The 24,282-nt window shown below is 36.9% G+C and overlaps 3 protein-coding genes across 6 annotated transcripts; 1 reads left to right on the plus strand and 2 right to left on the minus strand.

Moving 5' to 3' along the window:
• Positions 1-1,314: 1,314 nt before the first annotated feature.
• LOC112797926 (protein COBRA) lies at positions 1,315-4,539 on the plus strand. The gene is made up of 6 exons (XM_025841038.3): positions 1,315-1,692; positions 2,423-2,502; positions 2,738-3,194; positions 3,301-3,448; positions 3,537-3,808; positions 3,883-4,539. The coding sequence occupies exons 1-6, from the start codon at positions 1,593-1,595 to the stop codon at positions 4,170-4,172; spliced, it is 1,347 nt and encodes a 448-aa protein (XP_025696823.1). The 5' UTR covers positions 1,315-1,592; the 3' UTR covers positions 4,173-4,539.
• A 48-nt stretch (positions 4,540-4,587) lies between these two features.
• Positions 4,588-6,868, minus strand: LOC112797925 (COBRA-like protein 4). 2 transcript variants are annotated; one of them, XM_025841037.3, is made up of 6 exons: positions 6,654-6,868; positions 6,490-6,569; positions 5,796-6,252; positions 5,557-5,704; positions 5,208-5,485; positions 4,588-5,104 (listed from the first exon to the last, which is right to left on the minus strand). In XM_025841037.3, exons 1-6 carry the CDS (start codon positions 6,706-6,708, stop codon positions 4,827-4,829), a joined length of 1,296 nt encoding a protein of 431 aa, XP_025696822.1. In that variant the 5' UTR covers positions 6,709-6,868; the 3' UTR covers positions 4,588-4,826. The 2 variants fall into 2 exon arrangements, with proteins under 2 accessions (XP_025696822.1, XP_025696821.1); XM_025841036.3 differs by having other exon boundaries at positions 6,490-6,843.
• Positions 6,869-10,059: 3,191 nt separating this feature from the next.
• LOC112797927 (uncharacterized) lies at positions 10,060-16,734 on the minus strand. Of its 3 annotated transcripts, XM_025841039.3 has the most exons (5): positions 16,490-16,734; positions 11,461-15,610; positions 10,931-11,167; positions 10,686-10,829; positions 10,060-10,475 (listed from the first exon to the last, which is right to left on the minus strand). In XM_025841039.3, exon 2 carries the CDS (start codon positions 15,305-15,307, stop codon positions 12,200-12,202), a length of 3,108 nt encoding a protein of 1,035 aa, XP_025696824.1. In that variant the 5' UTR covers positions 15,308-15,610; positions 16,490-16,734; the 3' UTR covers positions 10,060-10,475; positions 10,686-10,829; positions 10,931-11,167; positions 11,461-12,199. The 3 variants fall into 3 exon arrangements, 2 of the variants coding, with proteins under 2 accessions (XP_025696824.1, XP_072092322.1); XR_011881515.1 differs by lacking the exons at positions 11,461-15,610; positions 16,490-16,734 and adding an exon at positions 11,319-11,356; XM_072236221.1 differs by lacking the exons at positions 10,060-10,475; positions 10,686-10,829; positions 10,931-11,167 and having other exon boundaries at positions 11,857-12,822; positions 12,930-15,610; positions 16,490-16,666.
• Positions 16,735-24,282: the final 7,548 nt, after the last annotated feature.

Raw genomic sequence — 24,282 nt, forward strand, 5'->3', positions numbered from 1 at the left:
GGTGCAACAAATTGATCATATAATTATTTTATGGCTTAAAACAGAACATGGCATAAGTGAATAACTTTAGAAATGTTTTAAGAAATAATTTAGAGCGAGTCTCTTGCATTAGAAGGCCGTTGGTGTTAACACGAAAAGGAAAATGTTAAAATTCCAATTTGGTTAAGAATGGAAACAATGAAGATAGAAAATAAAATTTGTTTTTACAGTAGTATCCAATCAGTAAATAAAATATTTATCGAATTCGAATTTTATTTAAAAAATTATTATTATTCAATAAATTATTAGATACAAAATTAATTTTAAATTCTCAATATTTATTTTAAAAACGATTAAATTAATTACTCGATTAACTTTTGAATTAACATGAATTCATAAATAGAAATAACGTGATAATACATACTGTGATAATACATACTATATAAGGAGTTGGAAATGAGAACTCCTATTTTATTTGTACATTATCCAAAATTTTTGAAGTTAAAATAAGATTATGTTGTGCGATTGAAGATTGTAAAAAAAAATGTACTAAACTCCCAACATTTATTTAAATAAATAAGTGAGGTGATCAGTAGACGACAATATTTGAACTTCTAATACTTATTTAAACAAATAAGTGAGTTAATCATTTGACCAACCTAAATTAATTAAATTTATGACTAGTTAATTATTACATACACGAGACAGAATTTAAACCCATCACTTACTTAACTCGTACAAGTAACTAATCATATGCCACATGGGCCATGATATTAGAGGCTAAATTAATTATACAAGCCCAACCATCTTCACTTTTTTACCTTATAATAATAATAATAAACTACCATGCCCAAAAATAAATAAATTAAATAAAAATCAACTAACCCATTAAATTTGATTGGTCTAATAATTAATTTATTAGTTTCCTTAAAATAAATATCGAAAATCTAAATTTAACATTATATATGCAACAATTTATTGATTAACAATAAATTTTTAAATAAAGTTTTTTTTATTATCCACGGTATCTCTCAATCTGATAGGTCAAGGACTAATCCATCGCGGATCTTTGCTCCATTAAAGAGTTTGTCGCTGACCAATGGGTTGCTGTATGCACAAGATGGGATTCGAACCTCCAACAATTACTTAAGCAGACGAACAAACTGACCACTCGACCAACTCAAATTGGTTTTTTTAAATAAAGTTTTGATTCACGACTTAGGCTACTGAATTAGGAGATACCGTCTAAATAAAAAAAACAATCAACTAACCATTTTGTTTTCCTTTTCCACAATGATAATCACAATTAATCATTTGTTAATGAAAATTAGACATATAAGGTGAAAGAAAATAAGAAAAAAGAAAATCCAACTCACTCTGAGTTTAAGATAACACTTTGCTTATATACTTTACTTGAGCTAAGGAGCCAGCTAGCTACGTAGTACAGACAGACATAACAGTCAGTTTCACCTTCTCTCTCTCTCTCTCTCTCTCTCTCTCTCTCTCTCTCTCTCTCTCTCAGTCTTCTTCTCTGTAAACAGATCTTGATCTGTTTCAGGCAAGAACTGAGAGCATCAGAGTCACACCACATTCCATTTTTGCAACTAACAAACATGATGGGCTTCTTCTTCTCTTTGATGTCACACCACAAAGCTGTTCCCACTTGCTTTGTGTTCTTCTTCCTGCTTTCTTGCACCTGCTTCACTTCAACAGGTTGGTTCACCCCCATTTCCTTTTTTCTCACCAAATTTCTTATCTTTTTAGTTGGATTTATGTTTTTCTGAACTTGGGCTGTCAATTTTTGTTAGCCTTCAGTTCCTGGTGCTTGGACCTTAGACAATTTGGAACTAATTTTTGTCAAAGATTCAACCTTTGTTCTCTGAATTTGATGTTTCTTATCCAAATGTGGAAAGCATTTATTAGCTTCTTCTGTTTTATTCTTTTCAACTTGATGTCAATTGTCTCAGCTGAAAATTTATGGCGGCGTTTGGCTTCTTTTCTTGATGCCAAGATTTACTATGAAATTTTATGTTCTGATTATCTTTTTACTAATAATTTGCTCGGATTATAATTGATTTGCATTTGACTTAAGTGATAAGTATAAGTTCATTTTTCAAAACCCCTTTTTTGTGTCTACAATACTTTTAAGTCCAATCTATGGTTGCTAAAACGAGATTTGTGCTTATGGAGCCATAAAATTGGGGAATTCACACATGGGTGGTTATCACTATTGATCAATTTTTGCTTCAAATGAAATGATTCATGTATGTTTAGATTTAGGTATTCCAGTGCTTAAAACATTAGTAACTTAGTGTAAAACATTTTCATGTGTCACACCACTCATTGTTCTGTGATAAGAAGATTCAATGATTTTTTGAGTTTTCTTTTTTTTTTTTTTTTAATTCCTTTCTTTTAATGCTAATAACTTCTGTTTATATTTCAGAAGCTTACGATGCACTTGACCCAAATGGAAACATCACAATCAAATGGGATATCATAAGCTGGACACCTGATGGTTATGTTGTAAGTACAATTTTTAACAACCTTTGCCAATTAATATGTGAATCAAAACTATAACCATCTGTTGTACAATTTTGGCATCTGAAGTGATTGATCTACATGTTAGCTTTCAGCTTCATCTCATGTTTGATATATTAGTTCTTATTTGGACTATATAACTAGAAATACAGCTTGAAAAGTATCCAAGGTTTTCGTTGTATTAGCTACCTTCTTATCTAAGAAAGAATTGAATGGACAGGCTGTTGTTACAATGAACAACTTCCAACAATATCGGCATATTGCAGCACCTGGCTGGTCAATGGGATGGACATGGGCGAAGAAGGAGGTTATATGGAGCATGATGGGAGGACAAACCACTGAACAAGGAGATTGTTCAAAGTTTAAGGGAAACCCTCCACATTGCTGTAAGAAGGATCCGACCGTTGTGGATTTACTTCCCGGCACACCTTACAACCAGCAAATAGCAAATTGCTGCAAAGGTGGAGTACTTAGCTCATGGGCCCAGGATCCGACCAACGCAGTCGCATCGTTTCAAGTCAGTGTTGGTAGAGCTGGAACCACCAATAGAACTGTCAAAGTGCCCAAAAATTTCACCTTGAAAGCACCCGGTCCGGGCTATACCTGCGGGCCAGCAAAAATTGTGCCACCAACAAAGTTCATTCAATCAGACAAACGAAGAGTGACCCAAGCACTCAGTAAGTAAACTAACTTTTATGTACTTACAACATTTACCAAGCATCCTCACTGAAATTTTTACACTACAGTTTCCTTTGAACTTAACATTACACTGATTCAATGCAGTGACATGGAACGTGACATGCACGTATTCGCAGTTTCTAGCCCAGAAAACTCCCACTTGCTGTGTCTCTCTCTCGTCGTTTTATAATGATACTATTGTGCCTTGCCCAACATGTGCATGTGGCTGCCAGAGCAACTCATCTTGTGTAAAGTATGTTTTCATCACTCAGCACTGAGATTCTCTTCTAGAAAATAAGACTGTACCTTCACTTATTCCTTTTCTCTTTTGTATATTACAGTGCAAATACGCCACATTTGGCATCGGTCGTTGCTGGAAAGAATAACTTTTCTCCTTTAGTTCAATGCACTAGCCATATGTGTCCGGTTAGAGTCCACTGGCACGTTAAGCTTAACTACAAGGAGTACTGGCGCGTGAAGGTCACGGTTACCAATTTCAATTACAGGATGAATTATTCAGAGTGGAACTTAGTTGTTCAACACCCGAACTTTGATAATCTGACTCAACTTTTCAGTTTCAACTACAAGTCATTAACTCCTTATGGTGACATAAGTAAGTATAATCCAAATTGGTTGTTTCATTGACTTGTTATTGGATAGTTACTTATGCTTGTTGTTCTTTATCAGATGATACTGCTATGCTTTGGGGAGTTAAGTTCTATAATGATTTTCTCAATGAAGCTGGGCCTAATGGTAATGTACAATCAGAGTTGCTCTTCAGAAAGGATAAGTCAACTTTCACTTTCGAGAAAGGTTGGGCTTTCCCTCGAAGGATCTATTTCAATGGCGACAACTGCGTGATGCCACCACCGGATGCTTATCCATGGTTGCCTAATGCTGGTTCTCAAAAGGAAGTTTCCTTGCTTGTTTTAGTGTTGGCTTATTTGGTATCCTTGGTCTTTTACGCATGTGCTTGAGGTTCCGATCCGCGATTCACTCGACTTTGGTGATAAAAAATTTTCAGCAAGACCAATTTTGGCTCATGTTTGTGATGTCAATTTGGAATTTGAAGCAAGCAGGGGAGTGACATCCAGTGGCAATTGAAGATTAGCTCAGTTGTCCTACAATTTGTTACAAACTGATTCTGCATTTTGGTGCTAGAGTTTGCTACTACGTTTTCTTTTTTTCTTCTTCTCCTGTTATGATGTAATGATATATGTATTCTTATTGTATTTTTTAACCTGTAATTATAATTTTAATAAACATATACAGCAAGATATCACATGAAAAGATAGACTTCTTGAACTTTATATGGATTTGGAATGCTAGTGGTCTATTTTGCAAGAGAATATTGTTCTATTTTCATGTTCAACTTCACCCAGAGAAACACAATGAAAAATATATGACCAATTCATTTCAACATTGCAATACAATCATTTACTCAACTAAAGACAAAATCATTGTAGGGTGTTGTAACTTTCATTCTTTTATAGTGATCATGAATCACTAAATATATATCCATGAGTTTGGCTTGGTGTTCTCAACAAATGCTTTAGGGTCTTAAGTCTTAGTACCAGGCTTCAAGATTTTTCACAAAAACACAGCTTCCATTCAATTATGTACTAAACTCACTAAGCTACAAGCAAGAGAATCAAGAAGAAAATGAGTGATGTTAAGTTAAGTAGCTTTACAGGAGCAGCATTGGGGAGGAATGGGTAGGTATCTGGTGGTGGAAGCATGCATTCTTCCCCATTGAAGTAAACCTTGCGAGGAAACGCCCATCCTTGCTTGAACGTGAAGGTATCCTGATCCTTTCGAAGAAGCACTTCGGATTGAACATTCCCACTTGGTCCAGCTTCCATTAATAGATCATTATAGAATTTCATGCCATAGAACATACCAGTATCATCTGCATAAAAAAAAAAAAGAGTACAGTTGAGTAGTCATTGTTAAAGATCTTTACTTGTTAAACAAGCATAAACATAACATATCAATTTGCTTGATGAACTCACTGATGGACACATAGGGAAGAATTGGCCTGTAATCAAAACTGAAAACTTGGGTGATATTGTTGAGATTCGGATGCTGGACGGCGAGAGTCCAGAGGGTGTAGTTCATTCTATAGTTGAAGTTCGTTATGGCGATCTTGACTCGCCAGTAGTCCTTGTAGTTGAGCTTCACATGCCAGTGTACCCTGATTGGACACATATGATGAGTGCACTGCAGCAATGGATCATTGTCTCTCTTTGGAGTGTGAGCGCCGGGTGTGTTGAGGAATTTCGAGTCACTCCTGCATTCCATGACAAGATTATTAGCAATAACTGGAAATTCTATTAGAGTGTTTTGAGATTTTAAGCTTACTTGACACAATTCTTCTTGTTTTGGCAACCACAGGCACAAGTAGGACAAGAAGTAATGGTTTCATTGTAGAAGGATGACAAAGATACACAGCAACTCGGGTTCTTTCTAGCCAGAAATTGCGAGTATGTGCAGGTAACATTCCATGTCACTACATAAAAACAGAACAAAGGAAACTTTTTTAGAACTTTTCAGATGCTAAGGAGAAGAATTGACATGTCTTGAGAGTTAAGATAACTTGCTTAGTGCTTGAGTCTTGCGGCGCTTATCTTGTGTAAGGAAAACAGTGGAGGGAACAACCTTGGCAGGGCCACAGGTATAGCCAGGTCCTGGAGCCAAGAGAGTGAAGTTCTTGGGGAGTTTAACTGTCTTGTTGGAGGTGCCAGCTTGTCCAACACTGACTTGGAAGGCGGAGACAGCGCTCGAAGGATCTTGGCCCCATGCTGAAACCACTCCACCCTTGCAGCAGTTTGAGTATTGCTGATTGTAAGGTACACCAGGGAGAAGGTCTACAACTGTTGGAGTTTTCTTGCAGCAGTGAGGTACATTGCCTTTGAACTTAGAACAATCTCCTTGCTCTGTTGTTTGAGCTCCTACCATGGTCCATATAACCTCTTTCTTTGCCCATGACCATCCTAGGGTCCATCCCGGATTCGGGATGTGCCGGAACATTTGGAAATTGCTCATTGTTACCACTGCCTGGTTAGAAAAAATTCAATAGACACAAACACTCTGATGAATTTTCAATCCTCTTACTATCTACTCTTTCAAAAGAGCCCAAAATATAGGACTTGTTACAAAATAGTGCAAATAATTCATTGTTCAATGAATGTGAGAATGACATACATATTGAACAAGAAAGTTTATCTAAATTGTTCAATAAATGTTAAAAATATGAAACAAGCAACAAAGATGTTTTTTGCTTTTATTGCTTACCACATAGCCGTCTGGTGTCCAAGACATAACATCCCATTTGATTGTTATGTTTCCATTTGGATCCAAAGGATCATATGCAGCTAAAAAAAAAAAAATCAATAAATAAGTGAAATATATGTGTGTGAAAATGAAAAAGGCAAATGAAGGTGAAAATGAAACAAAACCTGCATAAGAGAACAGAACAATAACACAGAGAGGTATTATTATGACAAGCCTCATTGCCTGATGAAAATGTTGTGCCTCTAATGTTTTATCAAATAATAATGTGACAATGTTGCCTCCAGGATTCACTTAGAAACCTTATTGGAGTGGCATTGGAAGTGTAGTAATGTAGAAAAAGAGCAATGGAGGGAATTGTGATTCAAGTGATGGCTCAACTAATGGTTGTTAGGTACCTTACAGTGCATATATATTGCTATCACTGTCTCACTTACACACTCAGATCTTGAATTCAACTTGATTCCCATATCTTGAAGCAACAGCCACTGACCAGAACAATAGGCTGGAGAACATAACACCTCAGCTGTTTGTGCAGTTGCTCTATCATGGGTTAGGTTCACCATACTGAGAATTCACCAATTTACCCTCAGCTGTTTGTTTTGTCTCTAGGATTTCTAATATCTAAATGTTTTGTCTAAGAAATTATTATTGGGTTTGAACAAGTTTGGCATGAAACTTAATGCAAATGTGGTATCATTTGAAGTAACATGTGTCACTGTTTTAGATCTTGCCAACTAAGAATAATACAGTGAGGCTAATGGCTATTGTTTCTTCATGGTCTTTGAATTTGTATCCACGTTGAGTAATGAGAGACATGAGTTTGATGCAAGCAAAGTTTTCTTCATAGAAAGTATGTAGGGACAGGTAGTAAGTTCCTTTCTAAATCCAAAAGGATACACCAACTTTTCTACTCTATCTATGCCTCTTATATTAACTTGCTCAAGTGACTACTACTTTGAAGTATTATTACTTTAACAATTTCTAGGTGGAAACTCAGGTGCAGTCGCCTTTACGTGAAGTTGATAAGTAAGAGCCGTTAGATGATTTGACTGATTTGACTAAATTTTCATCTTACAGTTCTCAGCTATTAACTTCACGTGAAGTCGACTGTACCTGAGTTTCCACCCAATTTCTAAAGATTAAACATTTAGTTACTTTTCTTTACAATAAGTGCACATTTAAATTTGTCTCTTCATTTTCACATGGAGACTAAGTTTTTTTACCACTTAATCCAACAATGTACTCTTTGCTATAATAATATAATCTATCTATTATATAAAGGAGATATAAAAGTCAAAGAAGTATGGTGAATCCAAAACTTTTTTGTTTGAATATTAAAAATTTACCATATTGACTAAACTCATATTTGTTATTATTATACATATTTAAATTAATTAATTAATTAATAGCATGGTAGTGTCTATTAATACACTAGTAGTAATAACAATAATAATATATAGTGTTTTGCTTAAGTTTCTTAATATAAAAAAATTTGTGTTAAAATTACTTGAAATTAGTTTTTTTTAAATGTATTTATTATATATTTAAAAAAGAATTGTAAACAGAAGCTGCAAAACACACAAAAAACAACACCACAAGCTAATAATAAATAATAAGTAACCAAATTAAAACGACACCACTTCTCGTCCACTTTATTATTTAAAACTGCTGAGTGAAGTCAACCAATTCTTCCACAACAGAAGTCAACTTATTATTAACCACATTGCACTTGGCGAGAATCTCTTCTTGTTCCTGAAATGCTGAAATTGAGGCCATCTCTTCTTCCTAGTGGCACTTCATAGTTAGGCCCTCTTCACTGCCACAAAAATAATAATATATAATTAGCATATTTTGTATATTTTATTAATTAAAAATAATTTATCTAACATAATTAATTAATAATTATATTTTTATTTGAATATCAAAAGTGTCTAATGTACTGATAATATTTTAAAATCCAAATTACAGTAAGTAGGACTAATTAATTAATTACCGATTAATTATATATAAGGCATATCTTCGGAAACCATCATGATCAACAACTTTTTTTAATTAAAAAAAAACATGCATGGCCTACTACTAACTTTGCTTATTTTACTTTTTCTTTTTAATTAACAAATTTTCCAAAGACACTAATTAGAAAACTATAATATAAGTGAAAAATTTTGATGGAAAATACAAGTTAAATGTTAAATTTTGATATTTTTATGTAGTGATGAATATATTGAATAAAAAAACTTCATCAATAATGTCTTTACGACATTTTTAACAATTTTTTTTTAAATTTAACCAAAAAAATCAACTATTTTTCAATCACTTTCATCTAATAAAATTATTTTTTATCCTAAATTCTAAATTTTAAATTTTAAATTCTAAATCTTAAACTCTTCAAAAAAATGTAAAAAACAATTCTATAATAAAATAAGGTTAGTTAATGTTTAGAAGAAGGAGAAGCAAAATAAGGCTTTAATTAACAAAAGAATATCCTTTTTAAAAAAAGAGAAGGCTTAAAAAGAAATTGAAAAGCACACAATAAATTAAGAACCAAAACTCAGCCCTTTGGTGTGTTGTACAATAAACTTTTTAAGACTTTTGGCACACCAAACACAAGTTCTCAGGATACCATGTTGGGCCTTTCAAAATGGACTCATAATTCGAGCCCAACAAGCATCACCACTATTAATATAAAAAATCTAAAGGTCAGCAATTTTATTAAATTCTAGCCAGTATATAACCAGCAAAAGAAAAATGAATAAATTCATATTATTGTATAAAATCTCACATCATTAAAAATATTATTAATGACTATTTAATGGCTACAAATCACAAAAATTACTGCCTCTAAAACTCTTCAATAAAAAAAAACGTTCTCAAATCATTCACCACAATACATATATTTACTATTTAGCCACTAACCCACTTTTACCGAGTTAGTGCAAACTTGCAAATATTATTTCAGATGTTGATTTACGAATTTAATTCTTGTGTATATTGCATAAATTCACCTTTTAATTTAGATATGAAAGGGGGAATAGTGTAGAACGCAATTATGTAGTATATGAATGCTTTACGCAGTTGTGGTGTCAAGAGCGAATCCTTCAATTTGTGTTTAAAAAATTAAAAAAATTTACGGTACACAAATCGAACCGTCCGATTTGTGTTCTTAATTTTAACAAAGAAATCGGACAGTCCATTTTCTTTACTTCATAGTTCAGAAAAAAGTGTCTCTACATTCATGCCTAGTACCACCCACTTTCATAACTATGTACAACACACACAGAATTTACATATCCAAAAAAATAAGCAGCATAAATTTGTATGAAATTATATTCATTCCTAAAATATTATAGTAGACTCATCATATTAGTTAGTTTGATGAATATTTTTTAATAAAATTTTATAAAGCATTGTTGAATTTTTTTATTTGATATCTCAAAAAAGTTGAGTTTCTTTCTCCATTCCAATTGTACCTCAAAAGGTCAATAACATATCAAACGTGTTCCCACGCGAGATATCAACAAAATCAAGAGATTAATTAAGTAGTTAAAACATCTTAGCTTTCCTTGAACATTTGTAAAGCACGACGAATTTCTTTATTAATTTTGCTAACAGTTTCCATCTATTATAATTAGAGTGGAAAAATATTAAAATGTTGGGGAAAGTATCCACAGAGAGAGAGAGTAGAACATAACACATGCCAGCCATGTTAGACCATCAAAAAAAGAATGTAGAACGCATTTCATGCAAAGACTTTTCCTCCTTTGCAATGTGCATAGACATGATCCCATGCTATGGAGAAGTAGATTTTGGATTTTAATTTTGTATTTCAGGTATCTCCTCCCTTACTGTTATGACCAATTCTGATAGAAAAAATTCTTTTATAGACACAAGTCTAACATGTGGTCTTCGAAAGCAGTGGGAGGATGATCATTCCCATTTGCATAGAGAAAAATTTGTGCTTGTTGCATAAGATCATCTGAACCTTCCTGCAACAGATAGCCAGAAAGAAAATCATCAATAAAAGGACATGTTAATTCTCTGTTCTCAAATTCACTAGTTCCTTGTAAGATATAAACATTCTTCATCAAAAGACAGCAAGTTCATCAGTTTAGCATGCAATTGAAGCATATTATGCCCACAAATCCAACCAAAGAACAGGTGAAAAATAAGATGTAATGGTAGAAAGAATGGAAAACCTTTTGAGAAATGATATCCAGAGTACTTTGTCCACTTGTTAGCATTGCCGCAGCAATAAACACAGCCTTGGAAACCTTATGAGGAAACAGCTCCATCGCATACGATATACATGCCCCGCCAAAATCATGTCCAACCAAGATTACCTTTTTTAAGAATCGGAAACTCTCAGATGCAGCCAATAAAGATACAAATTAACATAGAACAGTCCATCATTTATAAAATGGGCATGTAATGAAATAAGCACCTTTTCTCCTTCAGGAAGTTTTTCAACAAAGTCAGTAAGTGGCTTCACATATTGTGAGAGGCTCTTTATGTTGTTTGTATCAAATGAATGAACTCCAGAACCGGTTAAATCTATGGCGGATACTTTATAACCAGCTTCTTCTAGAAGTGCTATAGTTTTGTACCAACACCAGGCACCAAAACCACCTCCATGAACAAGAACAAAATGATTCGTCTCGAGATCATCAACCTTTATACCCTGTCAAATTGATAAGAAAAGAAGAACTCCTATTATTTGAGTTCTAAGAAAAATGAGAACTAAATAATCGTAGTTTGCTCTAATAGCAGTACACCAATTTCTGCAATAGATAAAAAATAAATAAGTGAATAAAGCTAGAAATTCTGAATACATTTTTTTGTTTGAAAATGACTCTACACTGTCATTGCATCCCCAATACTTAGATTCTGAATGTCAATTATTATTTTAGAGACCATGTCTTTGTCACCATAATATCTCTGTTTTGTGATTAGAAAGAGCCAAAACAAGGTTACCTTCAAAGCTATACACAACTTGCAGTAGAAAACACTTGAAAGGTCAAACCTCACATCCTCAATTCAATGAATGAAACACAACATATTTGAAGTTTTGAACACACGTAGGATAAGCCGCCAAGAAAAATTCTCTTACACGTTCCTTAGAATTATGTCTTGAACTAAGAGAAGAGGATGCATATCAAACACAAGTGATTTTCTTTTCTTTCCCAAAACACTCTTCTTATATCAGTCCAAGAAAAACTGATCATCACAGAAACCAATCACCACCATAATTGTTTCATCTCAATTTGTTATCCCATTCCACAAACGCATCATTTCCATCTTCATTATTTTAAGGCCATGATACAAAATATGATTACTATTCATTATAAATTACAGAAATCAACAAGCCCAGAAAATCAAACCAGATATTTTTAATTTAAAAAACGGATCAAAAGGGAAACGAAAATAATATAATAAAAAGAGAGACCCCATTAGTCCATTACACCTAAATCCAAAACTGGACTAAATCACTAAATTATCCAACTTTACCAAATCAGCTTATATGAAAATACCAAACAAAATCACGCAGTCGTTCAATACCATGATCAAGTTTCAATCCTTCAAATTAAAAAACCACCCACCTAAAAAAAAAAATTAATTGAAAATATACAAAATTTAAAGATATTGGCAGTCCTCCAACTTCCTCACTCCACTTCAAGGATTAACATTTATGACCCACTTTTTAGACCATTTTTCAGCTATTCTTCCTTTCGGTAAATAGCTTCAATAACTTTTGAGCATCAGACTTTTTCCCTGGTAAAGAAAAATTTGAACTGATATATGAGATTGTGCTATCTGATGGCACATGTCCTTTCTCACACATTTCAATCAGCAATTTTTTCGCTTCAGCCCGATATGACATTCTAAGTTCCCTATCCATCTCTGGCTGGCAGGATAATTTGCACCATCCGCAAATTAGAATGTCGTATGTTGAAGAATTAGGAATTCTTCCCCTTGTCAGCATTTCATACAAAAGTTCTCTAGCATGGCGCATTTTTCCTGCTTTTGCATAATCATTAATAAGGGCGTTATAGGTGCCAACAGTGGGAACAAAACCTTTGATTATCATTTCACAATAGAGCTTCATAGCATCCTGTTTGTTTCCAGCTCTACCATGGCCAAAAACCAAAATATTGTAAGTAGTGGCATTCGGTGTGAGTCCTCTTTCTTTCATCTCGCTAACTAATTTCTTTGCCTCTCTCATAAAATCAGAAGTTGAAAGACCTCCTAAAAGGGTATTATAAGTGGTAATGTTTGGAGAGATTCCATCAGCCAACATATGAGAATAAGTATCGAATGCCTTTTCCACATGACTTCCTACAATGTAACCACGAATAAGGGCATTATAAGTAACAACATCAGCTAAAATTCCACTTGCCACCATTTCAGTGAGCACCGCATTTGCTTTTTTAGTCATTCCTAACCTGCAGAGTACGGTGATTAGAGTGTTATACACAGCCTGGTTGAGTGTGAGGCCACTATCCACAAGCATCTTGTGAATTTGCAAAATTGCATTTGCTCTTCTATTCCTTGAGGCAGCTTTAAGCATAAATTTATGAGTAATTGGCATGGGAACAATCCCCATAACCAACATTTCATTCAAAATATCTATTGCCTTTTCAAATTCACCAGCTTTAGAAAGCCCGCCAATCAGAATGTTAAAAGTGACTGCATTTGGCATTATCCCGTAGCTCTTCATCTCGGTCAAGAGACCCAGTGCATCTTCAGTGTTCCCTTTTATGCAGTATGTGTTAATTACAGTATTATATGTAGTACAATCCGGAGCTAAACCCAACTCTTTCATTTTCGAAAACACATACTGCGGATCATATTTCCCAAGCTTCAAAAGCCCCTTAATGAAAGCATTATATGCAACAACATCAAACTGTGTGCTTTTCTCTGTCATTTCCTGGATTAATGGGAGTGCAGCTGATTCATTCCCTTCATTAAAGTAGCCATCTATCAGAGAAGTGTAGTTAACAATATCTGGACAAAGACCCCGAGAACACATATCTTTAATTAATGACTCAGCTTCCTCCATTCTTCCAACTCTTTTCAAGTTGTTAAGCAAGATATCAAATATTACATTGTTTTCCTCTAATCCCTGTGATTTCATTTCCTTATAAAAGTGAGCAGCAGCTTCCTGTTCGCCTGCCTTAAAATAACTATCGATTAAAATTGCATAAACAAAAGTATTCAGCGCAATGTTCCTTTTAATCATCTTCCCTAACACATCAACTGCTTTACTGAGCATTCCTTTTTTGGCATATCCATTCATAATAGAAGAAAAAGTAACAACATTTGGAAGAACATGTTCCTTGTCCATGATTTGCAACACTAACTCCGCACGTTCCATGTCTCCTACCTTGCAATAGCCATCAAGCAATGCTGAATAAGTGACACAGTTTGGGACAAGATTGAACTTTAAAATTGTTTGAAACATGTCCTCAGCATCTTTGAGTTTTTCAGACTTTAAAAGTCCATCCATCACAATTGTGCACGTAACTAGATCAAAAGATAAGCCCCGAACAACCATTTGGCCTTGAAGATTAAAAGCTTCCATTATCCTCCCTGATTTGAACAAGGAATTCATAACTATAGAGTACGAGACATGATTAGGGTCTAAACCCATTGTGTACATCTCCCTCAGTAGCACTGCCGCTTCATTTAATTTGCCATGCCTGCAAAGTCCACAGATAATTGAATTACAAGTAACCACATCAGGAATGATCCCGTTCATAATCATTCGCTCATACAGAGAAAGGGATTCTTCAATTCCACTATGCTTAGCATACCCATCAATTACTGTTGTGTACGTGGAAGGTGTTGGCTGCAAGTCTCTTATCTCAGCCTTAGTCTTAACAAAACGGTTTTTCAATTGACCAAATTCTTCATCATTTCGAAACCCCAAAATCTCACTGAGAAGAGACTCGGCCCTCACAATGTCACCCATCTTACAAAAAGCTTTGAGCAAAGTATTGTAGGTAACAATATCAGGCCTGATGCCACCCCTCCAGCCATTCTCCATCAAAACCAATGCATGATTCATCAGTCCAGCTTCACAATACCCATCAATCAATGTGTTGAGGCCTATAACATCTTCTGGAATACCCCCATCAACTAAATTGTACATCACCCACTCTGCATATTGAACCAATCCAATTCTGCAATACCCCTTAACCAGGATATTGCAGGTAATTGAATCAACACATATCCCTCTTTTAACCATCTCAGACAACAAACCAAACCCCTGATCTGCCAATCCTTGCACACATAAACCCCAAACCACAGTATTATACGTAACAGTATCAACATCATTGCTCCTAAGATACTCTAAAGCCAAATCCAATTCTCCAACTTTGCATAAAGAATGAACCAATATGTTGACACTAAAAACATCAGGCACAACACCACGGAAGACCATTTCGGAAAACAGAACCTTTACTTGAGAAACGAAACCAGAAGCATTGAATTCATACAAGAGCCTATTCCACAAAGGCAAAACAGGAACAAGACCAAGTCCACACATGGAAGAGAAAGCACAAGAGGCTTTGCAAAACCTGCCACAGACCACGTAGAGGCGAATGAGGGTGCAGAAGAAGAAAGCGTAGAGATGGGTCTTGGTGGGTGGGATCAAAATCGAATCTTTATGGGAAAAGGAGGAGAATATTCTGATAGGAGGGGAAGTTCGGGGAAAAGTGGGAGCTAAAGAGTGTGAGGTTGTGGCCACGGAAGAGACAAAACACTTAAGTGTCTTTGTTCGCAGGTTGTTGAGAAGCCTCATATTTGCTGAAGAGTACATTCAAATATCGAAGGAAATGGTCTCTGAAGTGGTGTTGTGCACTGATATGCCATTGAACATGGTTGAACAATAACACAGCAGCCAGCACCAAACACTGGAACTTGGATACTCTGTTCTGTTCAGCTCTGTCTTTCTCAAGGTTCTGAAAACTGGTCCGGTCATCGAACCGCTCTAATATTGTTCTTAATGCCTCAACAAACTGAAGAATCACGGACTCAACCTTTTCGATTGAATTAGCTTTCACTGCTCAACATACAAAGTGCAGGCATACTTTCCAAAGCCACCAAACATAACCATTAGGACCTGTAGATGCAATCATGAAATAATAATAAAAAAAAATTGATCCCATGAAAACAAGCACAGTGGCTCAAGGACGAAACCAAAATTTTTAGAACAATTCAATGACCTAAATGAAATATACATCAACAATTCCTTGAATTTAGATGATAAACATAACTACTTAAGTGAAAATTCATTGAATTTAGATTCATATTCAATCAGTTATAAGTTCATATTTTCTTCTTCTATCAATCACAGTCTAAGCACAATTTCTTCTACATCAGCCTGAAATGTATTAAGAAATTATGATTTATGAGTTATGACACAAACAGTATGTCCAATTACCTTAATCTTCCTTTTCCCATGGAAAAAACAATTCATGAAAAATTAATCAGACTGTTATGAATCAACGCAACAATAACAGCAACAGCAAAATATATCTTTAAAATATTCATTTTTAAAAAAATCAATAAATAAAAATCAGACTGTAAAGAAAAGTATGTTCATCATACATTTGAAGGCTTAAACAGAATTAATGGATTTAGGTTGAATAAACATAGATGTATTATTATCAGCAAATGCTTCTTGATTGATACCAGCAGCACATCACTAATCATAATCAATAATCAAAAGAAATTCAATAATCAATTATCACAAGACCTTCAATAATCAATAATCAGCAAAATAATCATTCAATAAAAAATAAAGAACACACAAAACAGCAACACAGCAGAACCAGAGCTCATTCAATAAAAAATCACAACACACAAAAACAGCAATACAGCAGAACCAGAGCTCATCAGTAATCAAATAATCATTCAATAAAAAATTAAAACGCAAAACATTCAAATAATCATCGAACAGGGCATAAATAAAAAACGCAGAAGTGAGCAGTAAACTGACCTTCGAAGTCTGGGGCTCTGGGCAAAGTGCGTTGCCGCGACGGACGATGCCGGCCGCACGACGGCGAGCAGGACGGCGAGAAGATGAAGACGTGGGATTGGCCGAGCGCGCGGAAGGAGAGAGCATCATAGCATTAACCAATTCGCCAGATTCAATAGAACCACAGTCTGGTGGCTTAGGCTCCATATTAGTTGTTTTTTTTTTCTTTTTTTGGGTTTCCACAGTATTCGTCTGCGCAGGCCAATACTAATCTGTCGCGATACTGAATTTTATTTAAGGGTTTGTTATTAGTCAATAGATTACTGCATGCACAAGGCAAAATTCAAACTTCCGATACTTATTTAAACGGACTAATCAACTAACAACTGGACCAATCCAATTTAGTTTTTTTTTTTTTTTTTTTGGACCTGGTGTAGGCCGGACACCCGACCCACACCCTAACAGAACCGAGCCCCACACCCGCCCGCCTAACTATCCTAATTCAAACAACAGATTACCTCTCTCTCTCAACCAACCACTCTCACTTAACGCACTAAACCAGAAGAGGCAAATTCCAGAACTAACGACTCGAGAAAAAGAGGATGACTCTGAATCAGGTTGGCCAAAGGCGGAGACCCAGTTCGATCCGGCTCTCCGGAGAAGAAGAAGGACGGAGTTGCTCCCCTGTTCATTCCCTTTTAGGCGGATAGTTTTTGAGGAGCGCTACTCCGACTCACAGAAGCTAGGCTGCTGGAAGCCGCTTGCGAAGAAACAAGCTCCGATAGAAATGATACCTAGATAAGCGGCACTTTGGCATAGGAGAAGTCTGATGGGATCCCTACAAGCTTGGTTGGTTTGATGCTCTATGCGGTAAAGGTGCCTTCCCTTCCCAATTGCTCCAATCCTCAATCCCCTTAACCTACCAATTAACCATTCCTCATCTTTTCCTTAAAATAAATATTATTTTGTATAATATATATATATATATATATATATATATATATATATATATATATATATATATATTATACTATTAGTTTTTTTTTTTTTTTTTTGACTAAGATCCAATTCTCGAAAGGAATATCTTATTTTTAGTTTTTTTTTTTTTTTAAAGATAATATATATATATATATATATATATATATATATATATATATATATATATATATATATATGAGAGTATATAGTTATTTATATATATATAACATAGATCTGGCCATGCTTGCAAAGTGAGCTCTATTGACAGCTCTAATTATGCATTCAGGTTTGCTGATGAGAATTTTGGAGAAGCAGTCCAATTCTTTCTCTTCTGATGATGTCTGCAGTTTGAGGCGGGGGAGTTATTGGCCAACTAGCAGGAAGTAGATTTTTGAGTTTCAGAGCTGCTAGTGAATGAGCCAGTCTGTTTCCTTCTCGAGGGGTCCAGGTGAAACCACAGTTTGAGAGTCTTTTTTGAATAGAAATTATGTCTTGAATGATTGGGTCTATTTCCCAAATTGTATCCCCTGACTTGAGAGTCTGAACAATCTGCAGACTATCTGTTTCAATGATGGCTCTTTGAATATTTAAATTTTCCACTAGAATTACAGCTTCCCTTAATGCTTGTGCCTCTGCTGATAGGCTTGAGTTTGCTTGAATCACTGTTGCAGATCCCCCAGGATTTTTCCTGTATGGTCTCTGATCACTGAAGCTGTTGCCCCTGTCTTAGTTCCAATGGAAAAAGCAGCCTCAGAATTTACCTTGAGCCAGCTCTGAGGAGGAGGTCTCCAAATGACAGGTAATGATCTCCCTTTGTTGTCTTCTCTGACTTTGGAGATGTTTTCTTTTATTAGGCTGTTGTATTCTTTCTCTATTATTCTTGCATGATTGATGGTAGACTCTGGGTTAGGCTCTATGTTGTTGTACTCGTAGTTGTTTCTAGCCTTCCAAATTGTCCACATAGTGATGCCAATTCTACTCCAATTCTGGTCCACTTCCGTTCTGTTGGCTTCTTTACACTTTATGTACATTTGTTGTAGCCATTGTCCCACTGATCTGACGTTTTGGTTTGTTGGCGTGCATTGTGACTGTGAGCCAAACCACACTGCTCTGGTCCAATCGCAGAGCAGGAGAGTATGTTCACTGGTCTCTTCCTCTTGCGCACAGATCGGACAAACACTATTTGTCAATAATCTCTTTTTTTTTAAATTTGCCCTTACCGGTATGATGTTGTGTGCGACCTTCCACAGGAACATTTTGATTTTTTGGGGTGCCTTTATGTTCCAAATCCCTTCCCATAGTTCTTCGAACACTGAGCTTGATGATGGGCTATAGTAGTGACTTCTTTCGTCTTCTTCTTTTTTTGCCGCATAGTACCCTGTTTTGGTTGTGAATTCTCCATCCTTCCTGAAGGGCCACAATAATCTGTCCTCCTTAGAGATCCGGCTTACTGGAGTTTGGAGTATTTTATGTGCTACAACTGGGGGGAAACTCCTTTGGATTTTCGCTCTATCCCATACTCTAGAAGGTGTTAGTAGTTCTTCTACTCTTTGATTGTCACTTCCTCCTCTTTTGAGTGGCTCGTTGAATCCATGAATCCAGTTATCACCCCATACCTTCACTCCACTTCCTTTGCCTATGCTCCATTTTCCTTTACTCTTTATAAGCTCCCTCCCTTGCAGTAAGCTGTTCCATATCCATGTGCCCTTCCGATGCTTTGACGCTTCCCAAAAATCGCAATCTGGAAAATATAGAGCCTTGAGCACTTGTACCCATTTTGCTTCCGGGTTCCTGATCACTCTCCAAGCCTGTTTGGCTAGATGCGCCGTATTCTGGTGGTGAAACTCCTTAAAACCGAGTCCTCCTTCCTTCTTACTCTTGCATAGCTTTGGCCAAGCCTTCCAATGGATCCCTCTTTCTCTTCCTTGACTTCTCCACCAAAACTTAGCGATTTTGGCATTTAATTTATTGCAAAAGGATTTGGGGAACCTTAGAATGCTCATGGCGTATGTTGGAATTGCTTGAATGACTGCTTTTATAAGGACCTCCTTACCAGCTTGATTTAACAGGCTTTCTTTCCATCCTTCTATTTTTCCTTCCACTTTTTCCATGATCCACTCTAGAGCCTTGCCTTTCGCCCTTCCCCATTGAGCCGGGAGTCCCAAGTATCTCCCTGGGCTGTCCCAAGTTGGAATGTTGAGAATGTCTTCTATGTTGACTCTGGTTTGGATCGGAATCTGGTTACCAAAGATTATTCCTGATTTTTCTAAATTGATCACTTGTCCCGAGGTCGAGGTATATTGGTTCAGGATCTGTACTAGTTGATAGATTTCCTCCTCTTCTGCCCCTGAAAATATGATACAATCATCAGCGAACAGTAAGTGAGTGATAATTGGTGCTTTAGGTGCTAGCTTAACTCCTGAGATAATCTTTTTGTTTAGGGCATTGTCCATTAAAATGGTAAAAATTTCAGAAGCTAAGATAAAGAGATAAGGGGAAAGGGGGTCTCCCTGTCTTAGTCCTCTTTGTGGAATGATTTCATTGGTTAGAGCTCCATTGATCTTGAACTTATATGTCACACTTCTGATGCACTCCATTATGAGCTTCACCCATTCTTGATGGAACCCGAAGGCCTTTAGCGCTTCTTCTATGAACTTCCACTCCATCCTATCGTAAGCTTTATTCATATCGAGCTTGATGGCTAAGTCCTTGGTGGCTTCTTTCCCTTTACTTGTTATTCTGTGGATTGCTTCTTGGACTATGACTATGTTATCTTGAATGAGTCTTCCACTAACAAATGCACTTTGGGTTGGTGAAACGATCTTATCTATGATTCCCCGTAATCTAGCCACTAACACCTTAGATATTATTTTGTAAATGTAGTTGCAGCAGCTTATGGGTCTCAACTGGTTCAAGGTTTCTGCTTGCTTAATCTTTGGAATGAGCACCACCTGTGTTTCATTGATTTGTTTTGGTATGGAGCCTCCTTGAAAGAAATTTTTAACCACAGCACATACATCGTTGCTTATGGTGCTCCAATGGTTCTGATAAAAAAGACCATTTAATCCATCTGGCCCTGGAGCTCTAGAACCATCCATACTAAACGCTGCCTGTTTGATCTCGTCCTCTGTGACTTCTTTCAGGAGATCTGTATTCATTTCTTCAGTGACTCTTTTGGGAACCTCTTTTATACATTCCTCTAAATTAGGTTGCCCGCTGGAAGTGAAAAGCTTGGAGTAGTAGTCTTCTATGAGTCGTAAGATTTCCTCCTGTTCTTGTACCCATCTCCCTTCTGCATCCCTCAACCTATCGATGCGGTTCCTATCTCTCCTTTGAATGGTTGAAGCGTGAAAGAATGCTGTGTTACGGTCTCCCCATTTGAGCCATTTCACTCTAGTTCTTTGAGCCCAATATTTTTCTTCTTGTCTCCATAGTTCTCTAATTCTTTGTTTAGCATTCTCAATTTGGTGCTGCTGTCTTGGGTTGTGATGGGAGTTTTGGAGATTCTGGATTTTACGTTGCAATCTAGTAATCTCCTCGTCGGCTCTTTTGAAGCTCTTGCGGTTCCACTCTTGGAGATTTTTGATGCAGTTGCTGGTTTTTTCCATGAAATTGTTCCAGTCTCCACCTTGTGCCTTGGATGTCCACCCCTTTCTTATGACTTCCTTGCACTCCTCCTTATCGTCCCAGTAGGCCTCGTATCTGAACTGCCTTGGAACCCTCTGATTCGGTTCTATGTTGAGTAATAATGGGCAATGGTCTGAAGATATTGCAGGTAGAGCTATCAGTTTGGCATGGTTGAAGATCTGTCTCCACTTCCAGTTTACTAGAGCTCTGTCTATTCTTTCTCTTGTCACAAAGCCTTCTCTTGGGTTACTGAACCAAGTGAATTTACTGCCTTTGAGTTCCAGGTCCATGAGGTTCTTCTTGTGCACTAGATTCCTGAACTCTTCTATTTGTATGCGTGGTTTGGGGTGCTTGCCGATCTTCTCTTCTTGATGAAGGATGTCATTGAAATCACCTATGAAGCAACTTGGTTCATCCATCAGGTCCTTGGACTCACTAATTGCTTGCCAAGTTCTCCTTCTCTGTTTGAAAATTGGATTGCCATATGTAAAGCAACACTTCCAGTTTGGATTGTTATTGCTCTTTATGTCTGCAATGATATAATTTTGACACCAAGAATAAACTGAAATACTAATTTTTTCATTCCATAAAAGACACAGACCCCCGGACAAGCCCCGGGGTTCTACACAAAAACTATTCTTAAACTGAAGCTTCCTAGCAAACTTCTTTACATTCTTTTCCTTACATCTAGTTTCCATTAAGTAGACTATGGCCGGCTTGTGCTTCTTGCACATATTTTTTAATTCGGACACTGTCGCAGTCGCCGCCATACCGCGACAGTTCCAACTTAGGATAATCATGGTTGGGGTGGGGGCATGTGTGGGCCCGCCTCCTCAGCCTTATAAGTTGGTTCTTGCTCGTCCAAATCCATGTTGTTTCCTTTCTGTGCCACTGCTTTGTTTCGTTTGCTGTTCCTTGACTCTTGGTCATCATCCCAGTTGGAGTTGGTAAGTGCTTTGATTTCTGAGTGCTCTCTTTTCCTCTTGATCTTCAAATTGTATTGCATACCTATGCTGAGTATTTCTTCCCATATCTTCATGTCCTTGTTAACCTTGTTACTTGCTTCAGATTCTGCAAACTCATCTTCCGGAGCCAATTCAACATAGTAGGTGACTCCATCTTGGTTTTTGTATGCTTGCTTTTTCTCCTGGCTCATTTTTTTCTCCCATTTTCCGGCTTCTTCTCTTGTAGCCCATCTAAGGTTGACGTTGTTCTTGTCCCCTTCTTGGCCCTCTTCATTCTGCCTACCTTCTTTTTCCATTTCCTGTTTCGACGGGCCCGAGAGAGGGTTGGCTGGATGATCATATTGGCAATCTCCTCCTCGTTGGGCCCTTATGGTATCCTGCCCTGGGTGAATTAAATTTATTGGGTATTGAGGTTTACTTAGGCCCTTATCATTTGATTTTCCTTCTATCATTTCTTTGCTTCTGTTATCTTGGACTTGTGGTGAGTTGGGCCTCATCCAGTTTGATGGCCCATCCTGGATCCTAGTTTTCTCCTGAGATATGCCTTCCGGCCCTGTCCACTTCTCTTTTCTTGAAACTTCCTTTCCTCCCATCACACTTCTTCCTTTTATTCCTCGTAAGTTGTGAGCTGCTGTTCCGAGGATGTTCAGGAGGCGTATGTCTCTATCTTCTGGCCATCTTCCTTGTGGCAGTGGGATATCTCCTCTCTGCTCCTCCATCTTTTCGCCGCCTCTTCCATCTGTCTCTTTTATTTTAATCTCTCCAGAAGTGACCTCTATTTCTTCTACTTCTTTTACCCATTGGTTCTTAGGGTCGTTTTCAGTGCTTTTGCTATTGACACCTTCATCCTCCAGCGTCTGATCTCCACGCGCTGCTTCGTTCTCCCTGATTTGTTGCTCCAATGCTTCTTCCTCCCTTGGTGAGTGCAGTGGCCTTGCCCTTTCTGTTCCCAGCTCTACGCCATACTTTGGTTTGGTAGGGTCCCAGCATGCCATGGCTTGAGGCTTGTCACAGTTTCTCTTCTCGTGGCCAATGATTCCACACTTGAAGCAGTAGTTGTCTTGTAATCTTTCGTACTGGAAGCTTATCCAAGATTTGGGCTTGTTACCTCTGTTCAACCAGAATCCTGTCTGAAGAGGTTGTGTAATGTTGATGGCTACCCTAAGTCTTAGGAAGTTCCTTTGTAGGGTGCCTTCTTTTATGGGGTCTTCCACTTCTCCCACTATTCCTATCATATCTCCAATGATTTTGGCAGTTTCAGCATTTAATCTTTCTACAGGAAGCCCATGCACCTGTATCCAGAATTCCATAAAGTCGTGGCTGACGTCCAGGATAGACTCCCCATACAACCACCTTTGAAGGTTCATCAGATGTCCCTTGACATTCCACGGACCATTCCTCAGGAATCTATTTCCTGTGCGACTGTCTTTGAAGCTTATGAGAATCTTGTTCCTTCCAACTTCTGAGATGGTAACATCCTTTGGATTGCCCCACATTCCTAGGATCGAGTTCTTTATGGCCTTATACTTCAGCTCTCTGTCTGTGATGATTTTTCCAATTAAGTTGAAACTGTTTGCTTTGAAGCCTGGGCTTGGATGAGAATTGAGGGTGATGGTAGTTCCTTCTATAGGATCTGTACCCATGTTTGGTCTGGTCATGTTTGAGAATTGGAAGGAGATGAGAGGAGAGACTATTATGTTGATAATAGGGACAGTGGTTGATGGTTTAGAGAGAAAGGTGAAGAAGATGAAGGTTTACTATTGGACGGCAGGTCCAAAAGAACAGGAGACTTAGAGAGGTAGAGAAAGAGGGTTGTGGACAAACTATTTAGTATTTTGGTAACTCTCTAACCTTATATGAGTTGATACGCATTATGCTGGATATGTTGAACAGAGATGATCTTGTGTTTGTCTATGTTTGTTTCAGGTAATGTAAGAAACGTTGCTAACCTCGATGAATGGGGCGAAAGGAGGTGTATATGATGATTTCGTGAATGAAAAGGGAAGGTTTCAACCTCTTATAAATTGAGTTTCAAGTGAAACAGAACCCAAGGTTCTATGGTTCCTCTCCTGTTGAGAGCATCGTCCCTCCGGATGAGAGAAAAACTTGGAAAGTGGTTTCTTTTATCTCTCACCAATCCAATTTAGTTTAGGCTCTATAGTTATTTCCATTGGTGTTTCCCCCACATACTCCTCTTCACCCATATCATCAAGGCTTTTTTTTTTTACACACCAAACACACATA

Source organism: Arachis hypogaea, chromosome 4 (genome assembly GCF_003086295.3).
Source record: "Arachis hypogaea cultivar Tifrunner chromosome 4, arahy.Tifrunner.gnm2.J5K5, whole genome shotgun sequence".
In the NCBI taxonomy this organism is placed as follows: Eukaryota; Viridiplantae; Streptophyta; class Magnoliopsida; order Fabales; family Fabaceae; genus Arachis; species Arachis hypogaea.